At 36.4% G+C, this 27,465-nt stretch overlaps 1 protein-coding gene across 3 annotated transcripts in view; it reads left to right on the forward strand.

Annotated features, from left to right (window-relative positions):
* Window positions 1-27,465, forward strand: part of LOC120541300 (paladin-like) — a 237,715-nt gene that overhangs the window by 158,761 nt on the left and 51,489 nt on the right. For all 3 annotated transcript variants that reach the window (XM_039772806.1, XM_039772813.1, XM_039772797.1), the window contains exons 13-18: window positions 2,287-2,403; window positions 8,801-8,977; window positions 10,742-10,939; window positions 11,526-11,666; window positions 13,013-13,084; window positions 25,552-25,692. In XM_039772806.1, coding sequence (XP_039628740.1) covers window positions 2,287-2,403; window positions 8,801-8,977; window positions 10,742-10,939; window positions 11,526-11,666; window positions 13,013-13,084; window positions 25,552-25,692 — 846 coding nt within the window. The remainder of the gene's footprint in view (window positions 1-2,286; window positions 2,404-8,800; window positions 8,978-10,741; window positions 10,940-11,525; window positions 11,667-13,012; window positions 13,085-25,551; window positions 25,693-27,465) is intronic.

The following is a 27,465-nucleotide window of genomic DNA, read 5'->3' on the forward strand; positions in this document are numbered from 1 at the left end:
CGCCCCAATGCCTTGGGGACCCTGGACCTCAGCACTTCCGCCACACCCGGAAGTGCTGGGGGGAAGAACAGCAGGGACACTGGAGTGCTTCCGGGGATGCAGCCGGCACTTCCGCCACACTGGGGCGTGTCGGTGGGAGATTGCCGGAACACACCTGGAGCACATCCAGGTGCTTATAAAAGGGGCCGCCACCCTTCAGACAATGGCTGGAGTTGGTAGTGCTGAGGACAAGGTCTCCGGAGGAGGCAAGGAGGCGGCCTGAAGAGTGAAGGCATTGTGTTGTGTGGCTAGGACTTTGGGGTTTGTGAGCACTTGAACTGTAAATAGTAGTATGTATAGTAAACGTGTGTGGGGTGATTACAACGTGTCTGTGTCTGGGTCATGTTCCACAGCAGCAATTTGGAAATGACGTTATATGCAGAGCTGCAACAACTTTTCAACATTATCGATAATAGTCGATTATTAAAAACGTTGGAAAAGATCACTTTCATTGATTCGCTGATTACATCATTAGGCTGAGTACGTCGTGCTGTGCAATTGCATCACTACTTCATTCAGTTGTGAACACGTTTGCAAAATGTCAGACAGTAAGCAAGTGGCAGAAAAGAAAGTAAGATCTAAGAGTTCCAGAGTTTGGGAGCGTTTTACTATGAATACCGGGGAAAAAAAGGTGTGTTGCAAAATATTGTATGTAGGTCTGACCTTGTGTGGCACGAGAGCACAACAGAGATGCACAAACATTTGATTTGGAAACGTACTGCTACAGGTTCTATGGAAGAGGATGACTTGCCGTTATCGATGCAAGTTTAATGATAATTTCAGCGTACATAGCGCAGTGTTTCTAGGTTAGGCATAATGACATAACCTTTGATTTGAAGTGAGCAATAATTTGAGTCATAGTCCAGCACCCCATAATATTAATAAAATACTAGTATATGCGACAGAGGTATGTGAAAGTTTACAAAATAAGAGTTGCAAAGAAATTATCCGAGCAGAATTTTCCCCCAGTCTTGTGTGCAAAGGAAATCAAAATCTCGGTGAGAGTGAATCCTTCAGCCCATCAACCACGACTGACAGGGTTATTGCTCATTCCGAGTTAAAAACATTGGAGCCAGGGTGGAAAAGTTAATGTTGCTGACTAGGTGGCTATCATATTTCAAATGTCTTTTATACAATCTGAAGGAAGATATGATAATCTGTGAGTACTACTACAGCAAGCCTAGTGTAGCCTGTAAAATTTTGTGCCTGGACGTCACACTTTGAAAACATGAAATTCAAACAGCATACTCCCAATTGCAAATGACAAAAATATGTGCCAAAAATCTGCAGTGTTAAAAAGTTTTCTAAACACAAAAAGGATGAAAGATGATGCAAAAAGATATGAACTTTCAGTTAAAATAAACACAGCATATTACTGAGTTTCACACTAATAAAACCACTTGCTTTGCTGCAAAAGGAAAACAGTCTGGACATTTCCCTAGGCCTAGCATATTACAACTAATTTCAAGCATTACTTCAGAGTGCGGACTTAAAAATAAAAAAAACTCATGAGGATGCAGAAGATTCTTCTGTGATGTTGTCGTGGTTAGATATTTATACAGTGCCAGTAAATCTTCTTTTTCACAGAAACTGAAAAAAAGCTTAAATTACATGGTTAATTTTTGAAGTGCGGGTTTAATGTGATTCTTAATATACATGGAAGTTTAGTTAATTTATTGAAAGCAGTTGTGTTTTTAAGGAAATGTGTGTGTGTTCATTGCACAAGCAGAAGTCCTACTAAGTGTTTTATTTCTATTTATTTTCAATGTATTATTATATAAATTTTGTAGAAAAAATATTCATTATTGTTCATTAAAAATACATTTCTGAAAATTTTATACAAATATGTTTATTTGGTGAAAGTTCCATTTCATGCACTTTGTGTTTAATTTTAAATGATTTTTTTTTACAATCCAAGTAATTAATTAATCTGCAAAATAATCGCCAGATTAATCAATTATCAAAATAATTGTTAGTTGCAATCCTAGTTATGTGTTTGCTCTGATTCAATTTATTTAGTGCTACTTTTGCACACAGATGTACACAAACAGAGCATATCAGAGATTTGGACTGAGGAGCACAGGTCATTTACTTGATTTAATAAGGACCTGATAGGACCTCTTAACTTAATTTCTTCATTCCTCTGCAGGTTGCAATTTCCTTACGCTCTTACTGTGTTCTTTGTATTTCTGAAATTATTACCACAGGACACAGGTAAATATTTAGTGCACTCTGTTCGATCTCCAGGTGTCACATGACCATTGGGCTCCAGATATTCTGAGCACTGTGAAGGAAATGAGAGCAGCCAATTTTAGAAGGGTTCCAAAAATGCCAATTTATGGAATGGCACAGCCAAATTCTGAGGTAAGATTATGTTTCTTTGGAGACATTTATATATATGTGTGTATATAATTCATGATGCTCTTTGTTTATTTGTCTAAGGGCAAATGCTTTGTATAAGAAGAAATGCAATTGAACTGGAAAGAAAAAAACAGTGAACTGTATTTCCTTCTAGGGTTAGGCTAATTCCTGCCTTATACTTGATAATATTGGATGAAATTTGTTTACGGAAAGAATGGATTAACCTTTATCCATTTTTTATTTTTTAAATAACTCAAAGTCTGAATTACTCCGTATTTTGTACGCAAAGACTCGGGTAGATGTTTCTTAAAGTTCTTGTGACGTTTTGTATTTCTTTATTGTTATGTGTATTTTATACTGGATTTTATAGTATAATGTTAATGCTAACTTTTTCTATAATTCTATATTGAATAAACAAATTAAGAAAATGGATTGGTAGACTGGCAAAACAGTTACTGTGCTGAGAAATATCAAACTTCTTATATTAATGCACTGCCTGAGTCTGCGTCCCAAATTCTTTGTAAGGTGATGCTTAATTTTTAGGGGATAGGTTGACTTGAAAAGGAAACTCAGACTGAGTTGTTTGTCAGTATATCTGTTCTCTACTTGAAATTCCTTTCTTTTTCTGCAGGTTATTTTTAAATCATATTTTCTGTTACATAATGAAAAAACATGCACATAGCACGTATTTGCTGTAGAAGTAGCAAATATATTTGCAATATGGTTTTTGTGGTTTAGTGTTAATGAATGGAATCAAAACTTCATTGGCACTCAATGAGGAAAATTTTTTAGCAGTGTTATGTTACTAAATGTTACGCATTCCCACTAGACATATACTGAAGTGTTGCTCCTGTGTAGGGGCTTAAACTGACAGACAGAATTTTCATATTTAGTCTAGTTTCCATTTCAGCAAAACAGATGTGTCAATACATTCTGGTGTGACGGAATTTAAGTCTTGGATTTGGCTCTAGGCAGAATCTCCTAAAAGTATTATAAAAACAACAGGCCAAAAACCATTTAAGTATTAGAATTTGTGTATGTATTTTGTTGTCTGATTCCTAGCAGGGTAGAGTCTGGAGGGGACAAGAAATGGGATTGAGATGGTCTCAGAAAATTACTTTCTTTTCATGCTTTCTCTATCCTCGCTTTAGCATATGCATTTTAGCTTAATGTTCCAGCTCTAGCTTATTGTAATATATACAGTGAAATTCTCATTCAAATTATTGACAGTAGTAAAATACCAAATAATGATTAAATAAAAAGACAACACATTATACATTGAATGCAACATATATACTAGTATATAGAACTTTAAATGATTAATCTGCCTGTTTCTATCATTGTTTATATTTAAGTACTTATTTAGAAAAGTTAAAGTCCCTAGGCAAATTGGAATAAAGATCCAGCAAAAATATATTTTGCATGCAAGCCGAAACTTGCATTGAAAAATAACCGCTAATGGAGAATCGAACAAACTGCAAAATGCTTTATTGTTATTTTATAGACTTATTTATAAAATGACAATGAAATAATAATTGTTTTGCAAATGTGTCAATCAGCACAAGCACCCTGCTATCCCAGCCCCCCACTGATACAGATGAAGCTCTCCCAGCTCAAGTCTCTTTATCTGGGTGTGAGGTGCCAGGAGTTGTATAGGCCAAATAATACATCATTATTTGAAATGGATACATTTCATGTATGTTCATTGTCTACATCGATCTGGACAAATGTAGGATGACAGGAAATGCGGCAATCATGGAGCCGCTTTTATGATTGCTTCTTCAGGTAGACCCGTCCTTCTCGGATAGGTCTTGACCACCTGAGGAACGTGTCACTCTCAAGTCTGGATTCAGAGGCACTACTCTGTTATTTCCCTGGTAAAACACTTGTGTAGAATATAATTATCAAGTAGCTGAAGGTGATGAAATATTGAGGATAGTATCTGTGGAGTTTTAACACAAATTTTAATACATACCCATTTAAGAGATGAATATTCCTTCAATTAATTCAGTTTTCAGCAGTGCATTCAAATTCAACAGTCATTTTGATCATTTTTCATATGTTATGCCAATTTGATAATTAATACAATAGCCTCTTTTTTTTGCCTTTTTTTCATCTTGCCTTTTAGGAAGGCATTGAAATTCAGGTTGTACTTGCTCAAGTAGCATTTTGTTAAAACTTCAGGTTCAAGGTCATTGTTTAAGTTTAAACTATGCTATTCATTTTTTAAAATTCCTTTGTGTTGATTCTGCATTAATTTTGTGATTCAGTATGTTTTTACTTCATGATTTATGTATTAATTTTATAATTACATGTTTTAAAGATAAATGCCATTAATTGTGATTAATTACATACATTTATGCAATTAGTTAATTTTTTAATCAATTCCCAACCCTAGTAATTACTCATTTTTTCCATCCATGCCAGGTCTGATTTGATTAATTATATAGGATAAATCTGAACTGCCAAGCCTTTGTACAATTAGTGATGCACACAGCTATTATGAATCAGAAATGAACATGACTGTAATATATCATGAGTGCCTACCCTAAAGCCCATTTATTAAGAGCAGTGTTTTCGAATCTTGGTGTTTAGGTTTGATTAGGTTTTTATTTGCATTTGTCAATACGCTTCATACATTTTATTTATTTGTTGCACATTTTGCCCATAAGCAAACAGTGACTGCCCTTAGGAAAATCTGTTTTTTCATTATGGTTTCTGTCTTTCTTATGTGCTTATCTGGAACTGTTCACAAGTGAATCAAGAATAATGTTTTAAAAATCATTTTAGTAAATGCATTTTCCAAATCAATTATTGGAGTTTTGCCAGATGACTATTTAGAACTTTAGTATGAGGGGATTCCAAAGACATCTTTTCATTTGAATCACCACTAGAGGGTGCAAATGATTTGCAGCCAAACTCTGCTGCATCTCTTTAGTTGAGCTTTTGATGGTAGTGAAGCTTGGTACTTTTATTTACTTTTTTAATTTTGTAATTTTTACAGAATCTTGCAGTTAAAAAAAATGGAACCTTGTTTCCAGACTCTGTATTTTCTTGAAAAAACATTATGTGATAAATTGATATGTAGATTTGTTTGTGTTGTTTTTATTTTGATGTTTTTTATGAATATTATACAGAAGAGCAACATTTTGATTAAATAGCTACTGTACAGCTTCTGAATTGTTTTGGTAATGGTTTGGGAGCATTAATGTTTATTTTCAAGTTGTTTATGAAGATGTGCAGTAATCATTGCAGGTATTTGTTTTTTCCATTTTGTGTCACAGTTCAGTTCTTGTCATATTAGTCATTGCTTTTTTTTCTAACATTGTGTGTTTTAGGACCATGGCTTTGGTAGAGATTTTTTTTTTATTTCATGGTGCAGTTTCTATAGTATGCTCTGGATAAAGAAACATTGCAGAAGAATGTCCTGCCCAGGAAATGTACACTTACTTGAGTCCTACCCTGTCATGTCTTGAATTTGATTTCAAAAATTATGCAAGACTATATGTATGTAATTTTTGTTAAACAACGTGTTTCCTAAATTGGAACTTTTAATTGTGATTATATCAATGTGTTTTTACATTTACAAATAATACTTTCATATAATCTATTGAAATATGTAACCTGGAATTATAGTCGTCCTTCCATTGTCTGGACCCACTTCTTCAGCGTAGTATTGTGATGCTCCTGATGCTAGCGAGCTCACTCTGCAGGATCAATGTACAAGGTGGAATAGAGCCCAATATGAGACATTAGTCACTTTCTTGTGAGCATGTTTTTGGAAAGCCAGAGGAAACTTGTGTAAACATAAACAGAATATATTTTATAATCTACAGTATACGGAGTGCACCAGTGCTAGTAGGTAGCAGCTCATCCTACTGTGCCACCATGCTGTAATTATGGAATAACAGAATTACATGAATAATATTTATTTTATTCAAAATAAAAAAGGAGAAAAATTATTTCCTCCGCCAAGTTCTAATATACCTGTACCAGTCCGACTCTAGGCTGTTATTCAGCTAGTCGTGTACCTGTCCCTCACCCTGCACCTTGGTGTAGTGAGGCCACATGTCAGCACTACTCAGCTTTTTGTCGCTGAAAAGGTCCCTCATCCACAAGACACTCAGTGATGATCAACACATTAAATCCTGGCTCCAGGATAGGGTCCCAGTATTGCTTTTTCAGGCAAGGTTCTCTTACGAGATCTTAAGTACAAGTGTCTGAAATGTGGCTTCTCTTCAGGGATGCTGGGCACATGCTCTTTGACAGATTATATAGGTTGACAACATGGGAGAACATCAGTGTAGGACTGCTGCTTCTCCATGACTGACAGCTGAGGTGGCTTGGGTATGTAGTTATGATGCCCCCAGCTGATTTCCATGGAAGGTGTACAATTCATGGCCCACTGGTCGAAGGCCAAAAGCCCCATCAAAGAAATGCTTAAGAGATTACTGTATATATATTGTATATATAGTACTTAGCCTAGTTCAGCATGTTGCATGTCATTACCATCGTCAAAAAAACAGAAATAAAATTATGATGAATCTAATGCTCTTGTAAGTGTTCACTTAAAGAATAATGAATATAATATGAGGTTAATGCAGTATATGGTGTGCATCTAAAAAAATATAGTATTAGTAAAAACAGTCTACTTTTCAAAATATAATCCCCGTCCTTTTTTTCCTCTAGCAGAATGTTAATTCCTCTGATTGTTGTTATATTGTACAACCTTTTAATTTTGTTTGCACCTCATTTGTTTTATCACATTGCTTCAGTGCAAATAAGGCTCAAAGGCTCATGTAAAAAGTTACTGGTGCCATTCTGTGCTTTCTTGTCTTTAAAATTTGCAGCAGTGTTAAACATGCTGATCTGTTGTAACATAGTGATAGCAGCATCCCACAGGTAGCAGCTGTGCTAACAGCCGGGCCTATAGAAATTCTTCTTCATCTTGACTGGTTAGGTTGCTTGTGTGTGTGGCCTGTCACAAGAGCTGTGTGTGTTAGCAAATGACTGATACAAGGTAGGTGCTACAAGCAAACTTAATCTTTGTTCCAAAATTTTTTACAATCTTTTTTATTTAAAATTTTATGTGCACAGGTTCTATCCAAGAAATAAGTGACAGCTGTGTAGTGTTCCCACCATAAACTGAATGAAACTGAACTAAAAGGCATGGCCCAGCAAACCACATCACTACTTTTTAATCCCTGTGGCTGTGCTGGGAAGCTCAGTCACAGGTTAGGTATAGAGACAAGACCAGCCTGTGGGAGGTTATAATACACATATTCAATATTAGATATGTTTCACTCTATTGTGTACTATAGTGGATTTAAAAGGTGGCCCCTGATTTTATGTGGTGTTGGGGTTTGATTTAATGATACTTTCAGTGGCTCAGGCTACTTTGTAATTTAGTAAGAAGGAAACTCAGATGTGAATGTTTGATAATTTGTGGTTGACTAGTGGAAAATATAAAAATAGCATCTTAACTTATTGAAACTTTAGTAGCATCAAAAACAAGGAAAATGTAATTTTACATATGTTGATTTGTCAATTTACATGAATTAATTTCTTCAAATGTTGCACTATGCTGTATTTTTAAACTGTGAGCTCTGAGAAGAACATAAACAACTGAATATTTTCATTTTTATGTCTAGCTTTTATATTTATTTTTGTCTGTCAGTGAGTACTGTTCAAGTGGAGATTTTGCTGAACTGAATGCTGTACCAAATAATGATTGAAATGCTCAGATTTGTCAAATTGATCTAAAATAACATAGGGAATGCCCTTGTGAAATGTAAAGTTAAATGTGGAAAATGTACCTTGAAATATTAATGAAAAATCAAATATTTTAAAAAGTAAAAACATATATGGTGCATACATAGGCTAAGTGTACACAAGCAGTGTATTAGGCACAATTATTTTTTTTCTGTTTTTTTTTTTTCTGTTTTTGTTTTGCAACCAAAAATTGCTTGGAATATGATCCTTGAGTCAGACTTGAGGTCCAACTCCATTTCTCAGAATTTAAACTCTGTATGGATGCTTAGCTTGAATTTTATGCCAAAATAATTATGCCCATGGCCCTTTCACTCTTTGATTATGTCATCATCATGTATCTAAGTAGAATAATATTACAAGGAATGTGATTAAAAATATAGACCACTGTAGCTGGAGGTGGTGTATAATATATATTTAATTCGTTCTTGGGGAGTAGAATTACTGTGTGGTAGTAGATTTATTGTGCTAGAATTATAACATGGCACTAACATGGCTGGCCACGCTGAAAGAAGCGACAAAGTTAAAAGGGTTAAATATTCCCTCCCTTGCTTCCATGTTTGTTTGCATAGGTCCTTACCACATGCTGTTGGAGTAAACACGTTAATATCATGTTTTTGTCTTTTTTTAGGCTGTTGGGTTTGTTTTGGGGTATCTAACAGAAAAGAGGAAACATGCTCATGTGTTGTGGGTTAACCTACAAGATGAGCTGGTGTTAGAGGGTAATGGCCAAGTATATATTCCTTGGGAGCCAAGCTGTATTGAACACCAGATTTTAGTCCCAGCCACCTCTCCTGAGCAAATTGAGGTATTTATAATTTCTGGAATGTTTGTTATATGATAACACACTGTCCAATAAATAATTTTATATACTGTAGCTCTAAATGTCAATTTTCATTGGTATAAGTTAGAAATGGAAACCTTCTGTAGCAGTAGATTAGATAAAGTAAAAGAATTGTTTTAGAAACAAGTAAAGGGAAGAGGTTGGCAGCCACTTTCTGGCAGCAGATATGAGCTCATATTTAAACTATTAGCATTTGAAAGGTTCAATATGGTCACACTTGTGTTATACAAAAAGAACTTCACATAATTATTATTACAGGGACAGATTGTATTAATTTGTCAGTTAGTTGTAATACTGCAAGTCTGTCTTCGTCATGTTTTTCTATCAAAGCTTATCAAATTCTACTGATCTTATTTTAATCCCTGTCTAATTCACAAAAACAAATCTGGAAGGCTGCATCATTTTTAAGACCACATGGAAACTAAAACTGCCTAATGATCTATGGGACTTTAGTAGTAATAATTATTATTATTAAATATTATATTATAAATATTATAAAATCTTTTGGTATAAATAAAACCATATATTTTTTTAGACAAACATTTTATAATCTTTTTAATTAATTTATATTCAAATCATTTATTGTCATTCATTTTATATCCTTTTAGAATAATGTCTGGTTTTGAGTCTGCACATATTCTAGAGTAAATAAACCTCTGAGACAAGTCAGATAAACAGGAGTGCAATACAAACCCTACCTTTCCTTTCATTGTAACATGTTTGTCTCCCTATCACTTTGATGTTCCACTTTAAGGTCAGCAGGAAATATGTCAGCTCAGCAGAAGCCATGGCAGGCATCACCAAAATGAGGAAGGACTTAGTAACTGCTGATCCCAACTTAGTTTGTCTAAGCTATTTAAAAAAAAACATGTTCATCCTCATCAATTCTCTAACCAGAGTATGTAATGCTGGAATAATTGATCTTTAGCCTTGATTTAAATCCAGAAATTGAGGAGTCAACATTATTAATTATTGGGTCGTTTTAGTGTTTGTGGTCCCTAGCGCAAATGGCCCTGCCTCCTTCAGTAGATTTATTTATACTTGGAATGTTAAGCTTTGAATCTTGATATCACAGCATACACTTTAGAAAATCACCATCAGTAAGTTCTGTAAAGTCAAAGACTTCAATCATGTCCCACATAAATCTGTTTAAGTAAATGTCAGTGTTAATAAGTATATTGTATAAGTAAATATCATAGATGGCAAAATAGTGATGATTTATGATATTCGTTACCATGTGCTGTCAAATAGTTTGATCATCTAGCAGCTTGTGGTTTTTATCATAGTTGGCAATGGCACAAGAAAACTAATGGTTACTGGACATCCACAAGTCAAAAGTTCAAACAAACATAACGTCTCCAGATCTCTTAATTAATCTGACACAGTGATTTCAACATTTTATGCCAAATTATTTATTACATTTCACAACATAATGAGGAGAAGGAAGTGAAAAGGTACATTTTTACATTTTACATTATACTCTGTTTTGTTATTACATATATAATAAATTGCATTGACATTACAATGATATTAATTTCATGTATATACTTATGATTGTGGTTGTAAATGTTATAAAACAAAATGATGAATATACTTAAAGATGACAGAGATTTTAATCACAAACAGTTTATTCTATTTTTGGCAAAAGATTTATCAAAGTATAAATGGTATTGTTGCATGCATTACTAAGTTTGCTTTTAAACCACAGATGCTTATTTACTTTTAAAGGAACTGGAGACCGCTGTAAAAGAAGAAATTATAAAGTCTCAGAAATGGTTAGAAGTGTCTTCAGAGCAGAAAAAGCAGATGAAAATGTTCAAGACTTGTTTGACCGTTCAGGAGATTTTTGGTCAACACAAAAACTCCTACCCAGGACTTACGTACAGACGGATTCCAATACCTGACAACTGTGCTCCTCGAGAGCAGGTAATATAGACAAGCATTAATGTTTTTAGTTTACTGTGGACAATCAGGATATACAGGCATGCATGCTCAGAAATCCCTTGATAACCATTACTGGGGCAGAGCCTACAATGCAGCATCAGGTGCTTGGGTAGGGTGCCAGTCCATCTCAGGGCCCTTTCACACAAGACTACCTTAAAATCAATAATTAACTTTATGTAAACGTCTTTAGAGATGTGGGCTCATAGTAGAACACCTGCAGAAAAACCAACGCAAACACAGTTATAATGTGTCGGCAAACAAAAACAAAAAAAGTTTTTTTGAAAAACACCATTAGTGTATATATTTGAACAGAAAAATATCTCAAGGCACATTACACATATTTGGTTTTTTTTTTACCAATTCAATCAAAATCAGGAATTGAAGCAGTTACCTTGTAGGTTATACTTCAGTGGTTTGAACATTGAAGAACATTGCCTGCATGTTTGACAGTGAACACCATCTCAGTACAACAGACTGTCATCATATATCCAAATCTAAACAATTTATTCTAGGTTCTTATTTTTTAACATTAATGGTTGGTCTAATCTGTGTATCTGCTTTTCCACAGGATTTTGATCGATTGATGGAAGCAATGAAAACCATCTTGGCTGATGACTCTCATGCTGCTTTTGTATTTAACTGTCATAATGGCAAAGGAAGGACTACTACAGCACTGGTTATAGCTGCTCTGACCCTCTGGCACTTTAATGTTAGTTTCATTCTCTTTGTTGTTTGGTTTTATTTTTTCACTTCTTGTTCTTCTTATTTTTCTGTGCCTCATACCCAGTCCAGGGTTTGAATTCTAATCTAGTTTAGTTTGCATATTATACTTCGCTACTTCGACTTTCTTCTTATATTCCAAAAGTGTGTGACTCTGAATTGGCCTAATATTAAGGACAAGTTACACAACAATTTTCAGTCACAGAATTAATTTACTGTACATAATATTAGGAAATTAGGGCTGTTGTGGTGTGGTCCTGTACCCAAAGGGTCATATGGTTTGACATCCCCAATGACTCGACGAAATCAAACAGGTTTGAGTTTGGCTTAAGTTGTAGGGATGGGCTTTGTGCATAGAAGAACTAAAAACCAATAAGCGCTCAGCAGGAATTATAATGCATGCAGTATAGCTACAAGGAAAAAGGGGAAGTACAGTATGTGTTTTGGACATTTCAAACAGAGGAGAGGCTTGTGTTTTATGTTCCACAACAGAATGATAAAAGAAAAATGTCCAATATTGTGAATGACATTCTTGTATCTGGAATTATGGAACTGTACCAGAAAGTTGTCATGAAATTATGTACTTTGTCATCCCTTGCGATCTGTAGTTTGATCATTTTGACATCCTCAGGTGACAAATCAGCACCTGCAGCTGTCACATTTGACATTTCCTCTGAATACAGTAGAGAAGTTGCGTAATGTGATCCCAACTTTAGTGCCTGTTCACTGAGTAGACACCATTTCTGAGTAAGTGGGTTAAAAATGGATAACACAATTCATAGTAGTAACTACAGCAATAACTACATGACTAAAGAAAAAAAATAACAGAGGAGCTTTGAGTTTTATTTCCTTTTGCACTGACCCCTTGTAATTAGTTTATAATTCCATAATGAATAATGAGACTGTACTAAATATTAAGTGATTGAAGTGGTTGGTGAGTGTGGGTGCATGCGACTACATCATTAGGAAAACTGCTAAAATATAGGATGGTAGCTGGAAAATGGCAACCTCTTGAAAATGCAAAAATTACCTTAAAATATATTGCATATAACAGTGTCATATATCTATTATATTCTCTATATATCTCTATTTCATAATCTCTATGTGTACTTGTCTCTCAGTGTCATCATTTAGATTATTTCAAGCATAACACTGAAGAGACTGCAGACTGTAAGCAAAAAATATTACAGATTTGACACCCAATCTCTGTACCCTAGCCTGCAAATACAAGTACATCTTTATTTCTGTGGAACTAATTTGTAAAGTATCATTTGAAAATGAATTGTGAATGTATTTTTATGTTATATTTACAGAAACACCTTTTTTTATTTTAAGGGTTTCCCAGAGTTGACTGATGATGAAATTGTGAGTGTACCTGATGCTAAATACACAAAAGGGGAGTTTGAGGTAATTTTTCTTTTTTCTTTAATGTTGTCCTTGAAAGAGAGCTTCACATCTATGTTCTTTGAACATCTTAAAACGTTATAAACATTTTGTAAGTGCAGCATAGCAGTGTAGTGGTTAGTGATACTGCCTCAGAGCTCCAGGACACTGGGTTTTACTTCCTGCATGTATGGTTTTGCCTCCTCTTCCTTTGTCTTCATAGGCTTTCCATTGGCTACTCCTTCAATATGAATGGTTGTTGGTATATGTTTGCCTTTTGATGAACCAGTACCCAGTCCACTGTTGGTTCCTGCCCTGCCCACAGTAGTGCTGGTATAGACTTCCCTTAACCCTGAATTTGGATATACGAACATTCTGTTTATACTTTAATAATGTCAAAGAATGTCATGAAATACTTTTGGTTTTATACTAGGTAAAAAGCTGTTCCGGAGACCGATATGTACTAGGGAGAGTGCTGTGTGTTAAGGGATGGTGGCGATGCAGGTATTCAGAATGAAAGCAGTGTGGCTAAGACTTTGTGGGATTCGGTGCATGCTACTGGAAAGCCGAGTGGACACATGGTGTTCAATGGGGAAACAAGCTAATTGCTTGTTAATATGCAGGTGAGATCAACTTAGCTGTTTCTCATTGACCTTCCACGGGTCATTAAGCAAAGCATCTTCACCCACAAAAGTATAAAAGGAGTCTGAGCAGAATAGAAAGGAGGATCGAGAAAGAAAGAAAAAGTTAAGAGTAATGGGAGAGAAAATCAAAGAGGAGATATAGGAATGTTGATAGAAGGCAAGGAAATCCCTGGAGTTGACTGTTTCTGAAATCCTGGAAGCACAATATATAGCACCAACAACCACACCACATGCAAAGTTGCCTGCATAACACATCTTGCCCATTCTAATGTTTTAACAACAGCTCAACCTCTTGATCTTATCTACATGCTGCATATATTGATTTGACCAGCCACATGATTGGCTCTTTGGAAGAGCAGGCTATTTGTGTTAATGGCCAGGTATACCTAATAAAGCAGCCACTGAATATCTGTTAAGGTGGCTATCAGATTCTTGTCCTTGGAATAGCTGAAAATATCTATCTCTTCAAGATTCAAAAAAGGACAGATTGGAGGAATACTTAATACACACTGTATATAAGCATTGACTTATAATAAAATGTGTAGCAGACTAAAGGCAGCCTTTCTCTACTCCGCAACATCAGTAGGTAACTGAAGCAACACTGAACTGATGTGGGAAGCTGCAAGTAAAAGCTCATATGCATACATCCTCGCATGTGTGCAATTTAGATTTTTTTTTTTCTCGTTAACTTTGTTTATTTTATTATACAGTACAGTTCCATGCACATCTTTTTATCATTAACATTCCAACCTCTCATATACTGTGAGTACTTTTACTTATGTAAATACTGTCCAGTACTGTAATGATTAACATTACATTTTGTTGTCTGAATGCCACTCTGTCTTTCATGCAGAAAAAAAATTTTCTGGTGGATAGCTAAGCACAAAAAATGTGTTTTACTATAAGATATTTTCATAGATTTTCAGGATCAGCAAAATCATCTAAATTAAAATAAGCTGTATTGTGAGATAGTTTATCAAATAATCAGTGTCATATTTAAGAAAAAGTGTCTAGTGTGGCATCAATTACGTATAAAGTCTGTGTCATCTGATCAGTACAGTCAGTACAGAAAAGTTAGTTAGAGAATAAAGTTAAAAATGGCCTTTTTAAGAATAATTTAAAAGTATCGACTAAAAGAGCTTGATGAATAGAACTAAAAAGAGCTTCTGTTTTATAATTTTAGGACAATATGGTGAATGACCTGTGTGATAAATTGAAAGTTTCACACAGAAAGCTGTGACACTTCAGTGTACAGGTATCTTCTGTTGTTAAAAACCTGGCAGTTTGCATTGAGACATCACCCTCTACACCAAAGTTTTTCTTTCTTTCTTTCTTTCTTTCTTTCTTTCTTTCTTTCTTTCTTTCTTTCTTTCTTCCTTCAACAAAATGAACACTTTTATGCTCCTTCATTTGTTCTACTTTGTTTTAGTAAAATTATTTCATGGTTATGTGGTGTTCAGAGCAGTATAAAATAAAAATTTCAACCAGTTTGTCTTTTTTATTTTTTACTGGAAGTTATATCAGTTTAGGATATGAAAAAATACTTTGCTTCTGTGACTGCCACAGATACAGGTCAGCATTCCAAACTGTGAACAAATGAACATAGCAGTCATTTTCTCAGTGCAATTTCAGCATTCAGTAGAATTTAATCAATAGTTCCCACTCAGTCTCCAACTTGTCTGGCACCTCTGCTATAGCGACATCTTGTCTAACATTTCCATTTGGATTTTGAAATACAAGAAGATATATAGTTGGGCATTAAAAGTCCTCCTTATGTTGGAAAAAAGTGCCAATTAACATATACTGTGTCTTTCAAGAAATTTACATTTTGCAGTACCATGAAGCATTTCTAGTGAGTTCTAAATATTCTCACCAGGTTCTGTCTGACTGAACATATTTAACTAGTAGTTGCAGTCTCACATAGCAGTAACTACTTTATGCTATGGTAGTGATTCTGCTGTGTTTGTTGAGGTTTTGCTGCATTGCTGTTTAGGACAGGAGACCACACTGGTATTTTATTTTTTGTAACTTATAACAGGTAGTGCATTATAACAGTATTTCAGAAGGAATGAATTCCACTTTTAGTCTGAGTCCTCAGTGCTTGCTTGTGAAAGAAATAAATTCCTTAACAAGTCTCCTATAGTAGATGCTCCTAGGACACTGAGTGTTGAATTTCTCCTCCCATAAATTTGCTCAAGCATTCAACTAGATTCTTTTCCTACATTGTAAAAGAAAAGTTGACAAAAAGTACAGAAGCAGCAACTGCCAAACAAAACCCTTAAAATGACAATCATTTGCCATCTTTTTTTTTAAAAAAAAACATAAATAGCCCTATAATCATAGTAATTTCTATTATGTCATTAAGTGTTAATTATCCAGATACTTCTTGTATTCACAAGGTAAATGTCTGTTAAAAAACATGTTTTTTCACATATTATTAAGTATTCATATCAGTATGGAAATCCAAAAATAATTAGAATTTTTTTAGTTTAAAAATCCATCCATCCATCCATCCTCCTCCGCTTATCCGAGGTCGGGTCGCGGGGGCAGCAGCTTAAGCAGAGAGGCCCAGACTTCCCTCTCCCGGCCACTTCTTCCAGCTCTTCTGGGAGAATCCCAAGGCATTCCCAGGCCAGCCGGGAGACATAGTCCCTCCAGCGTGTCCTGGGTCTTCCCCGGGGCCTCCTCCCGGTTGGACGTGCCCGGAACACCTCACCAGGGAGGCGTCCAGGAGGCATCCTGATCAGATGCCCGAGCCACCACATCTGACTCCTCTCGATGCGGAGGTGCAGCGGCTCTACTCTGAGCCCCTCCCGGATGACTGAGCTTCTCACCCTATCTTTAAGGGAAAGCCCAGACACCCTGCGGAGGAAACTCATTTCAGCCACTTGTATTTGCGATTTCGTTCTTTCGGTCACTACCCATAGCTCATGACCATAGGTGAGGGTAGGAGCGTAGATCGACTGGTAAATTGAGAACTTTGCCTTACGGCTCAGCTCCTTTTTCACCACGACAGACCGATGCAGAGCCCGCATCACTGTGGATGCCGCACCGATCCGCCTGTCGATCTCACGCTCTATTCTTCCCTCACTCGTGAACAAGACCCCGAGATACTTGAACTCCTCCACTTGGGGCAGGATCTGTCCCCCAACCCTGAGAGGGCACTCCACCCTTTTCCGGCTGAGGACCATGCTCGGATTTGGAGGTGCTGATTCTCATCCCAGCCGCTTCACACTCAGCTGCGAACCGATCCAGAGAGCTGAAGATCACGGCCTGATGAAGCAAACAGGACAACATCATCTGCAAAAAGCAGTGACCCAATCCTGAGTCCACCAAACCGGACCCCTTCAACACCCTGGCTGCGCCTAGAAATTCTGTCCATAAAAGTTATGAACAGAATCGGCGACAAAGGGCAGCCCTGGCGGAGTCCAACTCTCACTGGAAACGGGCTCGACTTACTGCCGGCAATGCGGACCAAGCTTTGACACCGGTTGTACAGAGACCGAACAGCTCTTATCACGGGGTCCGGTACCCCATACTCCCGGAGCACCCCCCACAGGATTCCCCGAGGGACACGGTCGAATGCCTTTTCCAAGTCCACAAAACACATGTAGACCGGTCGAGCAAACTCCCATGCACCCTCCAGGACTCTGCTAAGGGTGAAGAGCTGGTCCACTGTTCCGCGACCAGGACGAAAACCACACTGTTCCTCCTGAATCCGAGGTTCGACTATCCGACGGACCCTCCTCTCCAGAACCCCCGAATAGACTTTTCCAGGGAGGCTGAGGAGTGTGATCCCACTATAGTTGGAACACACCCTCCGGTCCCCCTTTTTAAAGAGGGGGACCACCACCCCGGTCTGCCAATCCAGAGGCACTGTCCCCGATGTCCATGCGATGTTGCAGAGACGTGTCAACCAAGACAGTCCTACAACATCCAGAGCCTTAAGGAACTCCAGGCTTTTAAACTCTAGTTTAAAAATATATCATTAATATAAATTTATAACATATCTATGTAAAAGTTTAAAAAATACATTCATATTTACAGATTCAATTTATTATTCTACATATATATTTAGATAAAAAGAAGTTTTTAAAATTACTGTCATAAATTGTATAGCTGTTCTAGAAGCTCCTTATTTTTTTCTATCCATCCATTTTCCAAAACCTCTTACCTTGACCTGGAAACCTGAAGCTGATCCCAGCAAGCATCAGGTACAAGGCAAGTGCAAACTCTATGCAGGGAACACCAGTCTCCATGTTGGAAGGCAGCAACACTACCACTGTGCCACCTTATTTTTTTCTCCTTTAGACTATTTATTTTTTGTGTTAAAAGTAGACAGAAAAACAAGTTTTGATGTATTACATATTATTTTTATTACTTTTTTCCAAGCCAAATTCTAAACATTCACCAGTTTAAAAAAATAAATAAGATACAGTTAATTGAAATTGAAACATATTTATTTAAAACTTTTTATTTTTATAATTATAGTGATGCACAACTTTAATTATGTTGTGCCAGTCTTTTGTTTCCTTTTGGTCAAGCTTTAGATATTTGAAATTAATTCTAATAATTTATTTTGAACATTTTTACAATGTATAAATTCTGTCTTTATTTTTTAAATATTTTTTTTCTGTAATACTACTTGAATTCCCAAATAAAACTAAATTTACATAATGTAAAATATTTGAAATGATTTCCTTTACAAATAGGGGTATCTTTATAGTGAAGAAACAAAATCTGTTAAATATGTTTTGTTTTTTTTAACAGTGCATGCATTGTATGTCATTGAATATTTGTAAAGAAGTGTTGGATAGCTTCATCCAACAATTCAGGAATATGCAGTGTAGGTTAATGGTGACTATAAATTGCTGGGGTTAATGAGTGCATTAATGACCTATGCAATGAGATGGCCGCTATCAAGGGTTGTTTCATGCTTTATATTTCATGCTGCTGGGATAGATTCCAACCTCAGAATAGTTAACCTTTTATTAACACATTTAGCAAATCACACAAGTTGTCCTTAGTGGGCATGTCTATGTGTAATCAACCATTATTTCCTATAGCACTGTTCAAAGTGCTAAGAATCTAATCCACCAAAGGAGCTGCAGAACCTCTGTGCATCAATATTTACCAATAAAAGTTGTTTTTTTAAATATGTTCCCATAATTTCAGCAGCAATTATTCTTTTTTTTTTGTTTGGATGGATGGGTGGATGATTGGGATGGATAGATAGATAGATCAATGATATAACTGTGTACTGTACATTCAGACAGAAATTTCTTTTGGCAGTCAGTATACAAATTATTATATCTTGTGTGTTAATCTGCTTTCTCGAGTAGTCTGGCCTCTAAGTACTATTTTCAGCTTTCAAGTTGTGTTTTCAAGTTTTCCCTTTCTCTCTCTCTTTTCACACATTTCCTCATGCCCTAAAAGGACAAGCATATTGCATAAAAGAGGGAAATGATTTAGTCAGGTATGCTTGAATGAGAAATATGAGTTTGGAAAATAAGCTGTTAGTCGGGATTTATGTGTGGGCTTAGAGCAGATTTGTGTGCTTTGTATTGTAAGACCTGCATTAGGACATAAAATTAAGCTGGTTGTGGCCCAAAACTCAGAAGCTTTAACTATATCACCGTCAAAACGTTCCACCCTGTGACCTTTTCCACAATTCTTTACTAACTGCTTTTTTAAGCCCACAGTAGTAAATTTGATTTATTATTTAGACATTGATGCAGTTATTTACTTTAAGAACTCCTGCTGTTAGCACTGAATTTTCATCATGCTACTATTATGTTTATTACAGAAACTCCTGAATGCCAGTTGCTATGTTAGGTCTACCACATACAAAGTTTGAAGATGCCTATAATCTATTTCAATTTCATAAAGTGTAAACCATGTCAGTTAAAGTGATAATACCTAGATACAATAGATAAAAAAAATAATTAAACAAATCTTTCCTACTCCATTGGTCTGCCATACACTCCTGGATATGAGTGTGCCCTCATATGCCAGGAAACAGGAGTGTGTAAATAGCTACAGATGGACATGAAAGCAAGGCTAGGCAGGAGGAACAAATGTGAGGGCCAAAGGTTTACCTTCACGCCAGTCTGTTTGTATTCTGTAATCCTTTTACATTAAGCCTTTCACAAAGTGAAGTGTAGAGCACAAATTCTATTTCTTTCTTTTAAATTTGTGATTCTTTCATATATTTTGCCACTTGCTTTTGATATTTCATAGCTCACCTCCTGTGTTTTAATAGTTATTTATTTATTTGTAGATGTAACTATATTTGTAATACCAAAAACTGTTCAACACAAACATGTAACCAGACCAAAAACTCCTAATAAATAACATAAAGAAATTTATATCAAATAGTAAACTGCTAAATATAATTTGTGCAACAAAATGTATCCAATGCATTTTAAAATTTGTAAATGTATCAAATTTTTTTTCCATTTCCAGGTTTAATGTCAGAGTTCATTACTCCGTGCTTTTTCCTAACTAGGGAATTGAACATTAAATCTAATGTCTTTAAACCTCTCTGTCACTGTGTAAACCTTGACACATTGTCTCTTTTTAAAGTAATTGTTTGAACAAATTTAATTTCACTAGTCAATCACGCTAGTCAGAAGCTATTATACAAGTTTATATACAATACTATAATAGAGCAGCCTTAAAGTGTAAAGAAACACACATTTTGTTGAATTATTCTGTATCCTGCTAAAAGCTAATGCTGATATGCTGTTGGCTAATTGGCAAAATGACCTGGCTACATTAATAACTTCATTGTTGCAGGCATTTATTTTTGAAACATTAACATTTTATACAATTTATAAATGTGTTTTATTAACACACATGCTACATCAATAAAGGGTCCTACATGAGGTCTTTATCTACGTATTTAATGTTCTTATGAATAGTTTCTAATATTCAAAAGTGAGTACTTGATTTGCACTGTTGTACTTTTCTGAATTACTGAAGCCACAATTCTGCATCAGTGAACTTTGAGAGACAGGTTCACAAAAGAGGTTCAGTTCTGCTAGCTCTCACTTTTCTGATATGACCTCATTTGCCAGAACACAAAAGTCTCCTTGTTATTTACATAGTCTTTTCATTTTATATAAAAGCCTTTTGTGGGTGACATTATTTCAATGCAATATTGTGTACTCTCATGGCCCACTAGGGCCATAAGTGCAAATAAGCTTATACTACATCTTTCGATCATAATTTGACTGCAATTTTATGCTAGTCTTGCACAGTTTGTGGTCCTGGTAACTGTTGGCAGTCTAACACTTTTTTTTAGTTTTACTGAGCCTTATAGCAGTAAGATTGAAAATCTTTCCAACTATGCACAAGAAATGCTGAATGTTGTGGTATTTCAGTTAGAACTGCCTCTGCTGTAGTAAAATATGCTGTATTTGGATGAAGTAGCTTCCTGAACACGATAGCACTTTGGCCCACAACCCAAATTACGGCATACAGATGCTTCTTTTCAAACTTCATCAATCCTCTTGAGCAAAGTGTGTAATTCAGCCTGAGCCTGATGTCATTTCTATTTGCTGACATCCATTAATGCTGTGAAAGCTATAGTTACTGCTGGGCCAGTGAAAAGCTCTCAAGGACATGTCTGAGCTAAGGGGATCTGACATGAGTTGGCACCAGTAATAGGAGTTTGTCAGGAAAATGTATGGCTTTGTAAATTATTTTTTAAAGCTATAGATATGGTGGTGTTTTCATCAGATACCAATTATAAATGTGCATTAAAAATGTTGTGTAATAGTTAACCTTTATAAAAATACTAATGCAATCTCTCTCTTTATTCCTTAATTTGTCCCAAGAGGGAAATGTAACTGTTTACAGAAAATAAATAAATATAACAAACAATGTATGACATACAGTCATCTGATTTAAATATATATTTTTCTCTTCTGCCATGTGTACTCAAATCATATATTTTGTAGGCAATGCTGGCACACATACAGGAAGTCCCCGGTTTACGTACGAGATAAGGACTGTAAGTTTGTACTTAAGTTGAATTTGTATGTAAGTCAGAACAGGTACATTATTTTAATAAATGCAGTTGTTGACCGACTGTAACCAAGTGCTCTGCCAATGAATGATGGAGTTTCACCTCTCTATGACCTTTTTATTATTTCTACTTTATTTTCCAAGGTGATGGGTTTTTCTCTTCTTTATCACCAGCACTTGCATCAGATTTGGGGCGGCGTGGTGGCGCAGTGGGTAGCGCTGCTGCTTCGCAGTTAGGAGACTGGGGTTCACCTCCCGGGTCCTCCTTGCATGGAGTTTGCATGTTCTCCCTGTGTCTGCATGGGTTTTTTCCGAGTACTCCGGTTTCCTCCCACAGTCCAAAGACATGCAGGTTAGGTGCATTGGTGATTGTAAATTGTCCCTAGTGTGTGCTTGGTGTGTGGGTGTGTGTGTGTGTGTGCGCCCTGTGCTGGGCTGGCACCCTGCCCGGGGTTTGTTTCCTGCCTTGCACCCTGTGTTGGCTGGGATTGGCTCCAGCAGACCCCTGTGACCCTGTAGTTAGGATGTGGATGATGGATGGACTTGCATCAGATTTGTGTTTCAAAGACATTCTTGAAGGGTGAAGACAAAAGGTTAAGATGAGCTCTTCTGCACAGCACTGTACACGCTATCACAGCAGGAAGGCACCCGTCGTCAGCACGTCTGACATACTGACAAGAGACAACTTCCTGCTATGTACAAGATTGAGAATGAATGGAGGCGGCGAGGGGATGTTCATCACCAGCCCACCTCACAGTCACCTCCACTACAGTATGCTCCCTGCAGCGTCCGCCCACCCAGAACGAACCAGGCGGGCGGAACACCACCCCATTCAATAGGCAGCCATCCGAGGCACACTACAATGCTACCCACCCTCAATGGCCTCCGTTCAGCCACAACCGGGTCACCGCTTGCAGCATTACCAGCTGCCCACCGAGAACGAACGGGGCAGCCATGCGTGGTAGGCAGGCAGTGAATCCCCTCCAGCATCCATCCAGCCACCACTTGCAGCATCCCCAGGCCGAAGATGATGGAGTGGCAGTTACAGAGGCTCATGTGTCGCAGCTGCAGCCCTGTTCGTAAGTTTTAGGTCAGATGTCTGTAACCTGGGGATTACCTGTACTGAGTCACATAGAGAAACAGTGGTTTAATGGCAAATACACACTCAAAATCATATGTTTTTTTCCCTAAATGTGACCTACCTTTCTTCTGTTACATTTTCTGTTATTTTGCATATCCTATGACAGAGTGGCTCTTTGATGCATAATGATGAAGTTTGTACTTAAGAGTGTCTAGGTTATAAGAGTTTCATTGTATTTTGTACATATAGCAATAAATCTAAACTTAACTGATTACACAACATTGCATTTTTATAAAAGCATTATTTTTTTGAAAGATCACCTGCAAATTAATGCTGATTTCACTGTGTCACTCAACACTCCGCATTTCGCACGTTCTCTGGTGAGTCATGTGCATGCACTATAAAAACAATACTGGGAAAATAAAAATAATAAAAAAGGCAGATTATGCAATAAAGCCAAACATGATTAAAAGATTGAAGTGTCACAAACCAGTTATCAAATTTATAGTGCATGCTGAGGATATGGTAATAAAAGACCTGAGGAAAACATTTTTGTAAGAAAGTTAGTGTTTGAGTGTTAGTAAGTTTCACTGTTTCTTTGTGGTAGACATTGACTCAAGTTCATAATCAGATGAGGTGGTTCATTGTGGTGATTCGTAGCAATTTTAAAGCATCCATCCATTTTCAAACCCGTTGAATCCGAACAAAGGGTCACGGGGGTCTGCTGGAGCCAATCCCAGCCAACACAGGGCACAAGGCAGGAACCAATCCCGGGCAGGTTGCCAACCCACCGCAGAACACACACAAACACACCCACATACCAAGCAGACACTAGGGCCAATTTAGAATCGCCAATCCACCTAACCTGCATGTCTTTGGACTGTGGGAGGAAACCCACGCAGACATGGGGAGAACATGCAAACTCCACGCAGGGAGGACTCTGGGAAGTGCGAGTTATTATCCCACATAGTGAAATATCGTGAGTGATTGTGTGAAATTTTTGTAGTGATTATTGTCTGGTTGTGTACTGAATAGAAACATTGATTCATATCTGGGCATCAATATTTAATAACATCAACAGCAGCTCTTGGAGACAACTTTTAGAAGTGAAGCAACATCCCTAAAGCTAAAAGATTGCAACAGAGGCAGGCAATCAGCGAGGTGAATCATAGAGGTGTTCTCCTTTTGAAATGTCTGTTTTCCTTTCTAAAACAACATGGATATGCTTTTTGGCAATATATGTGCAGACTCAAGACACACATCAATACTCAATAGCACTTTTTGCTTGAAAAGGAACATATTTGGTTTTAAGGCTTTTGTTTTTTCACGTTTGCACCCCGACCCATGACTTCCAATTTGAAATGCAAAAACAGGATACTGTAGATATATATATTTTTTATTTATTTAAAAAAAAATCACTTTAGAGCACAGTTTCATGTGGCAGGTTAATATATACTATGATTATGAACAAGTACAGGGTTAGTTGGAATAGTTTACGCTTTTAAATATTGCTGTGGGTTGCATGCATATTTGCTGGGGTAATTGCCACACACCCTCCCTTTCTGGGTAAAAATGAAAATCTTTTGGGCAGCTGTTTTAGGATCTTGTATACTCTTTTTTTTATATTCCTTGCCAAACTGTGAGGGGTGATGTGGATAAGGGTAAATGAATTTAACAGGTGCACGATAAAACATTAGTTATTGTGTGGAGTAAACTCAAGAATAGTGACAGGGTGATATTGCAGTAATACCATACATAGTCTAAAACACTTTAAGCCCCAAATGTTAACCTGAAACAAAAACGTAATGCAGCAGATGTATTGTGAGATCAGAAGTACTTTGTTTATTCAAATGGCTGTATAGAATCTGGAAGTTATCACTTAAATAATTTAAGCTAGCCTCTTCACACCAAATAAAAAACACATGATGAAGCATTAAGAAATCAAATATCTAAACCTCTTGTAAGAATAACGTTTCATTACAAAAGAAATGTTAAGTATAAACCCATAAATAAAACAAAGTATCCATCAACCAACTATCATTTAAGTAATTTTTTAGTAATATTTTGCAATGTTCATTTTCATGATCATCATAGAGAGGTGTTACATCTGACTCACACTTCTCACTTTGTGAGTGGTAAGCTTATCCTGACATGCCTGTCTTTCACTGTCTATATCTTACTTTGGGATTGTGTTCTTAATAAGAATCCTTTGGTTAATAATTTTTTAGTCATAAATATTTGGAAAAACAAGTCAATCTAAACATGAATTAGCCTGCTAATTAATAAGTATGATTTTCCACACAGTAACTCTCTGGCTCACTTTATGCAGTTTTTTTTTATTAAGTTATTTTTCACTTGAACAACTGACTCATGTGTTATTTATTTGCCAGGTTTGATTAATTGGACGACAGTTTCTTTACACAGTTAAACTAAAGGGTTTTAACTTTTTTCTAGCACTTTTGATATGATTGTCGATGGTGTGATCTAGTGTTAGAAGTGGAAAATAAGTTTTGTGATGATTATGAAAATTTTATCCACATCTCTGCATGTGTTTTATCTGCACTGATTAATTTGTGTAACTACTGGATGGGATGTCTTTGGTTACAATTTATTTATTTCATTTGCTGTCCCTGTCACCTCTCAAGTGTCTGTTTTAGCTTTGATGTTTTAGAGACCTTTTTATCACACAAGTTGAAATAATGATCAGTTGCCTTAAATGTCTATATTACTTTTAGGTTGTTATGAAATTGGTAAGAATTCTTCCTGAGGGACTCCGAATGAAGAAGGAGGTTGATACGGCCTTGGATGCTGTTAGTGAAACCATGACACCAATGCACTATCACTTGAGGGAAATTATAATTTGCACCTACAGACAGGTAATTTTAATAGTTGATTTAAAATTTGTAACTATGAGGCTAAAGATACATTTGGGTACTGAAATCAGTTTCTTTAGAATTTGGCTTTGTTATGTTTTTTTTTCCTGCAGTAGTGACTGTTCAGTGTCTAATCCTCACTTATTGTTCATGCATTTTATTTGCTTAAAATACTGTATTCCAACTATTGTCACAATAGACTGCACACAAAAGTGATAATAGTTGGTCAGAGTTACAAAATAAACACAAGTAATGAATTGGATTGAAATGAAAGAACAATTATTATAATACTATTGTTTGGGTAATTCTTTTATTAAATCATTTTTACTTCAACTACAGTAATCCCTCCTCGATCGCGTGGGTTGCGTTCCAGAACCCCCCGCGATAGATGAAAATCCGCGAAGTAGAAACCATATGTTTGTATGGTTATTTTTATATATTTTAAGCCCTTATAAACTCTCCCACACTGTTAACATTATTAGAGCCCTCTAGACATGAAATAACACGCTTTAGTCAAAAGTTTAAACTGTGCTCCATGACAAGACAGAGATGACAGTTCTTCCTCACAATTAAAAGAATGCAAACATACCTTTTCTTCAAAGGAGCGCCGTCAGGAGCAGAGAATGTCAGAGAGAGAGAGTGAGATAAAAGCAAACAATCAAAAAATCAATATGTGCTTTTAAGTATGCCGAAGCACCGCAATAAAGCAGTATTTTGTAGAGGAGTGTCCGTATCCTCCAGGCAAACAGCCTTTGTGCAAACAGCCCCTCTGCTCACACCCCCTCCGTCAGGCAGAGAGAGTGAGAGAGACAGAGAAAAGCAAACAATCAAGCACCGCGCTGGAAGCATATCATATATCATTGAGGAGTTTTAGTTAATACGTAATACATGCTCTGATTGGGTAGCTTCTAAGCCATCTGCCAATAGCGTCCCTTGTATGAAATCAACTGGGCAAACAAACTGAGGAAGCACGTACCATAAATTAAAAGACCCATTGTCCGCAGAAATCCACGAACTAGCGAAAAATCCGTGATATATATTTAGATATGCTTACATTTAAACTCCACGATGGAGTGAAGCCGCGAAAGTCGAAGCGCGATATAGCGAGGGATCACTATATACCAATAAAGTTGAACAGTTTGAATGATTAGTATCATAAACCCACAATTTCATGGTTTAGATCTTAACATAGCTGACTGTGAGATCATGAGTAACTTAAAGCTGTTGCTGGTCTTGTATCTGAAGATTGATTATTAAATGGTCTTCCGTTCAGGTTCACTAGTGTTCAATATAAAGTCATATCAATGTGTCAGCCTGATAATTGGCCAGATGCAGTACATCTACAGAGCAACAGACACCACAACAGTGGATTTTGGGAACAATGGGCAGCAACTGAAAAATATATTTTTCTTTTTGTGTAAATAAAAAAGACAATGGTAAAAATGAAGAATGAGTAAAATGAAAAATAAAGGATTTAAACCAATACAAATGTATAAATACAGACACATGCTGTCCAAATGTACACATGAATTGACTGTATATGTGTGAGTTCACAGTTATAAACACTCTTTCATGTGTGTCTGTCTACCACAGCTAATGTTACATATCAGGCAGTCAGAGCAAGCCTGTCACATGATCCAGGCTCCTTGCAAAATGGGCCTTTGTTCACGGACATTTGGCAGTGCTCATTATTTTGCACATACCTAACACATATCTTTCAAAGTGCTGAGTAGTAGTGAAGTGAACTAGGGAAATAATTAGAGTATATATGTTCTG

This window comes from Polypterus senegalus, chromosome 1, assembly GCF_016835505.1.
Source record: "Polypterus senegalus isolate Bchr_013 chromosome 1, ASM1683550v1, whole genome shotgun sequence".
In the NCBI taxonomy this organism is placed as follows: Eukaryota; Metazoa; Chordata; class Cladistia; order Polypteriformes; family Polypteridae; genus Polypterus; species Polypterus senegalus.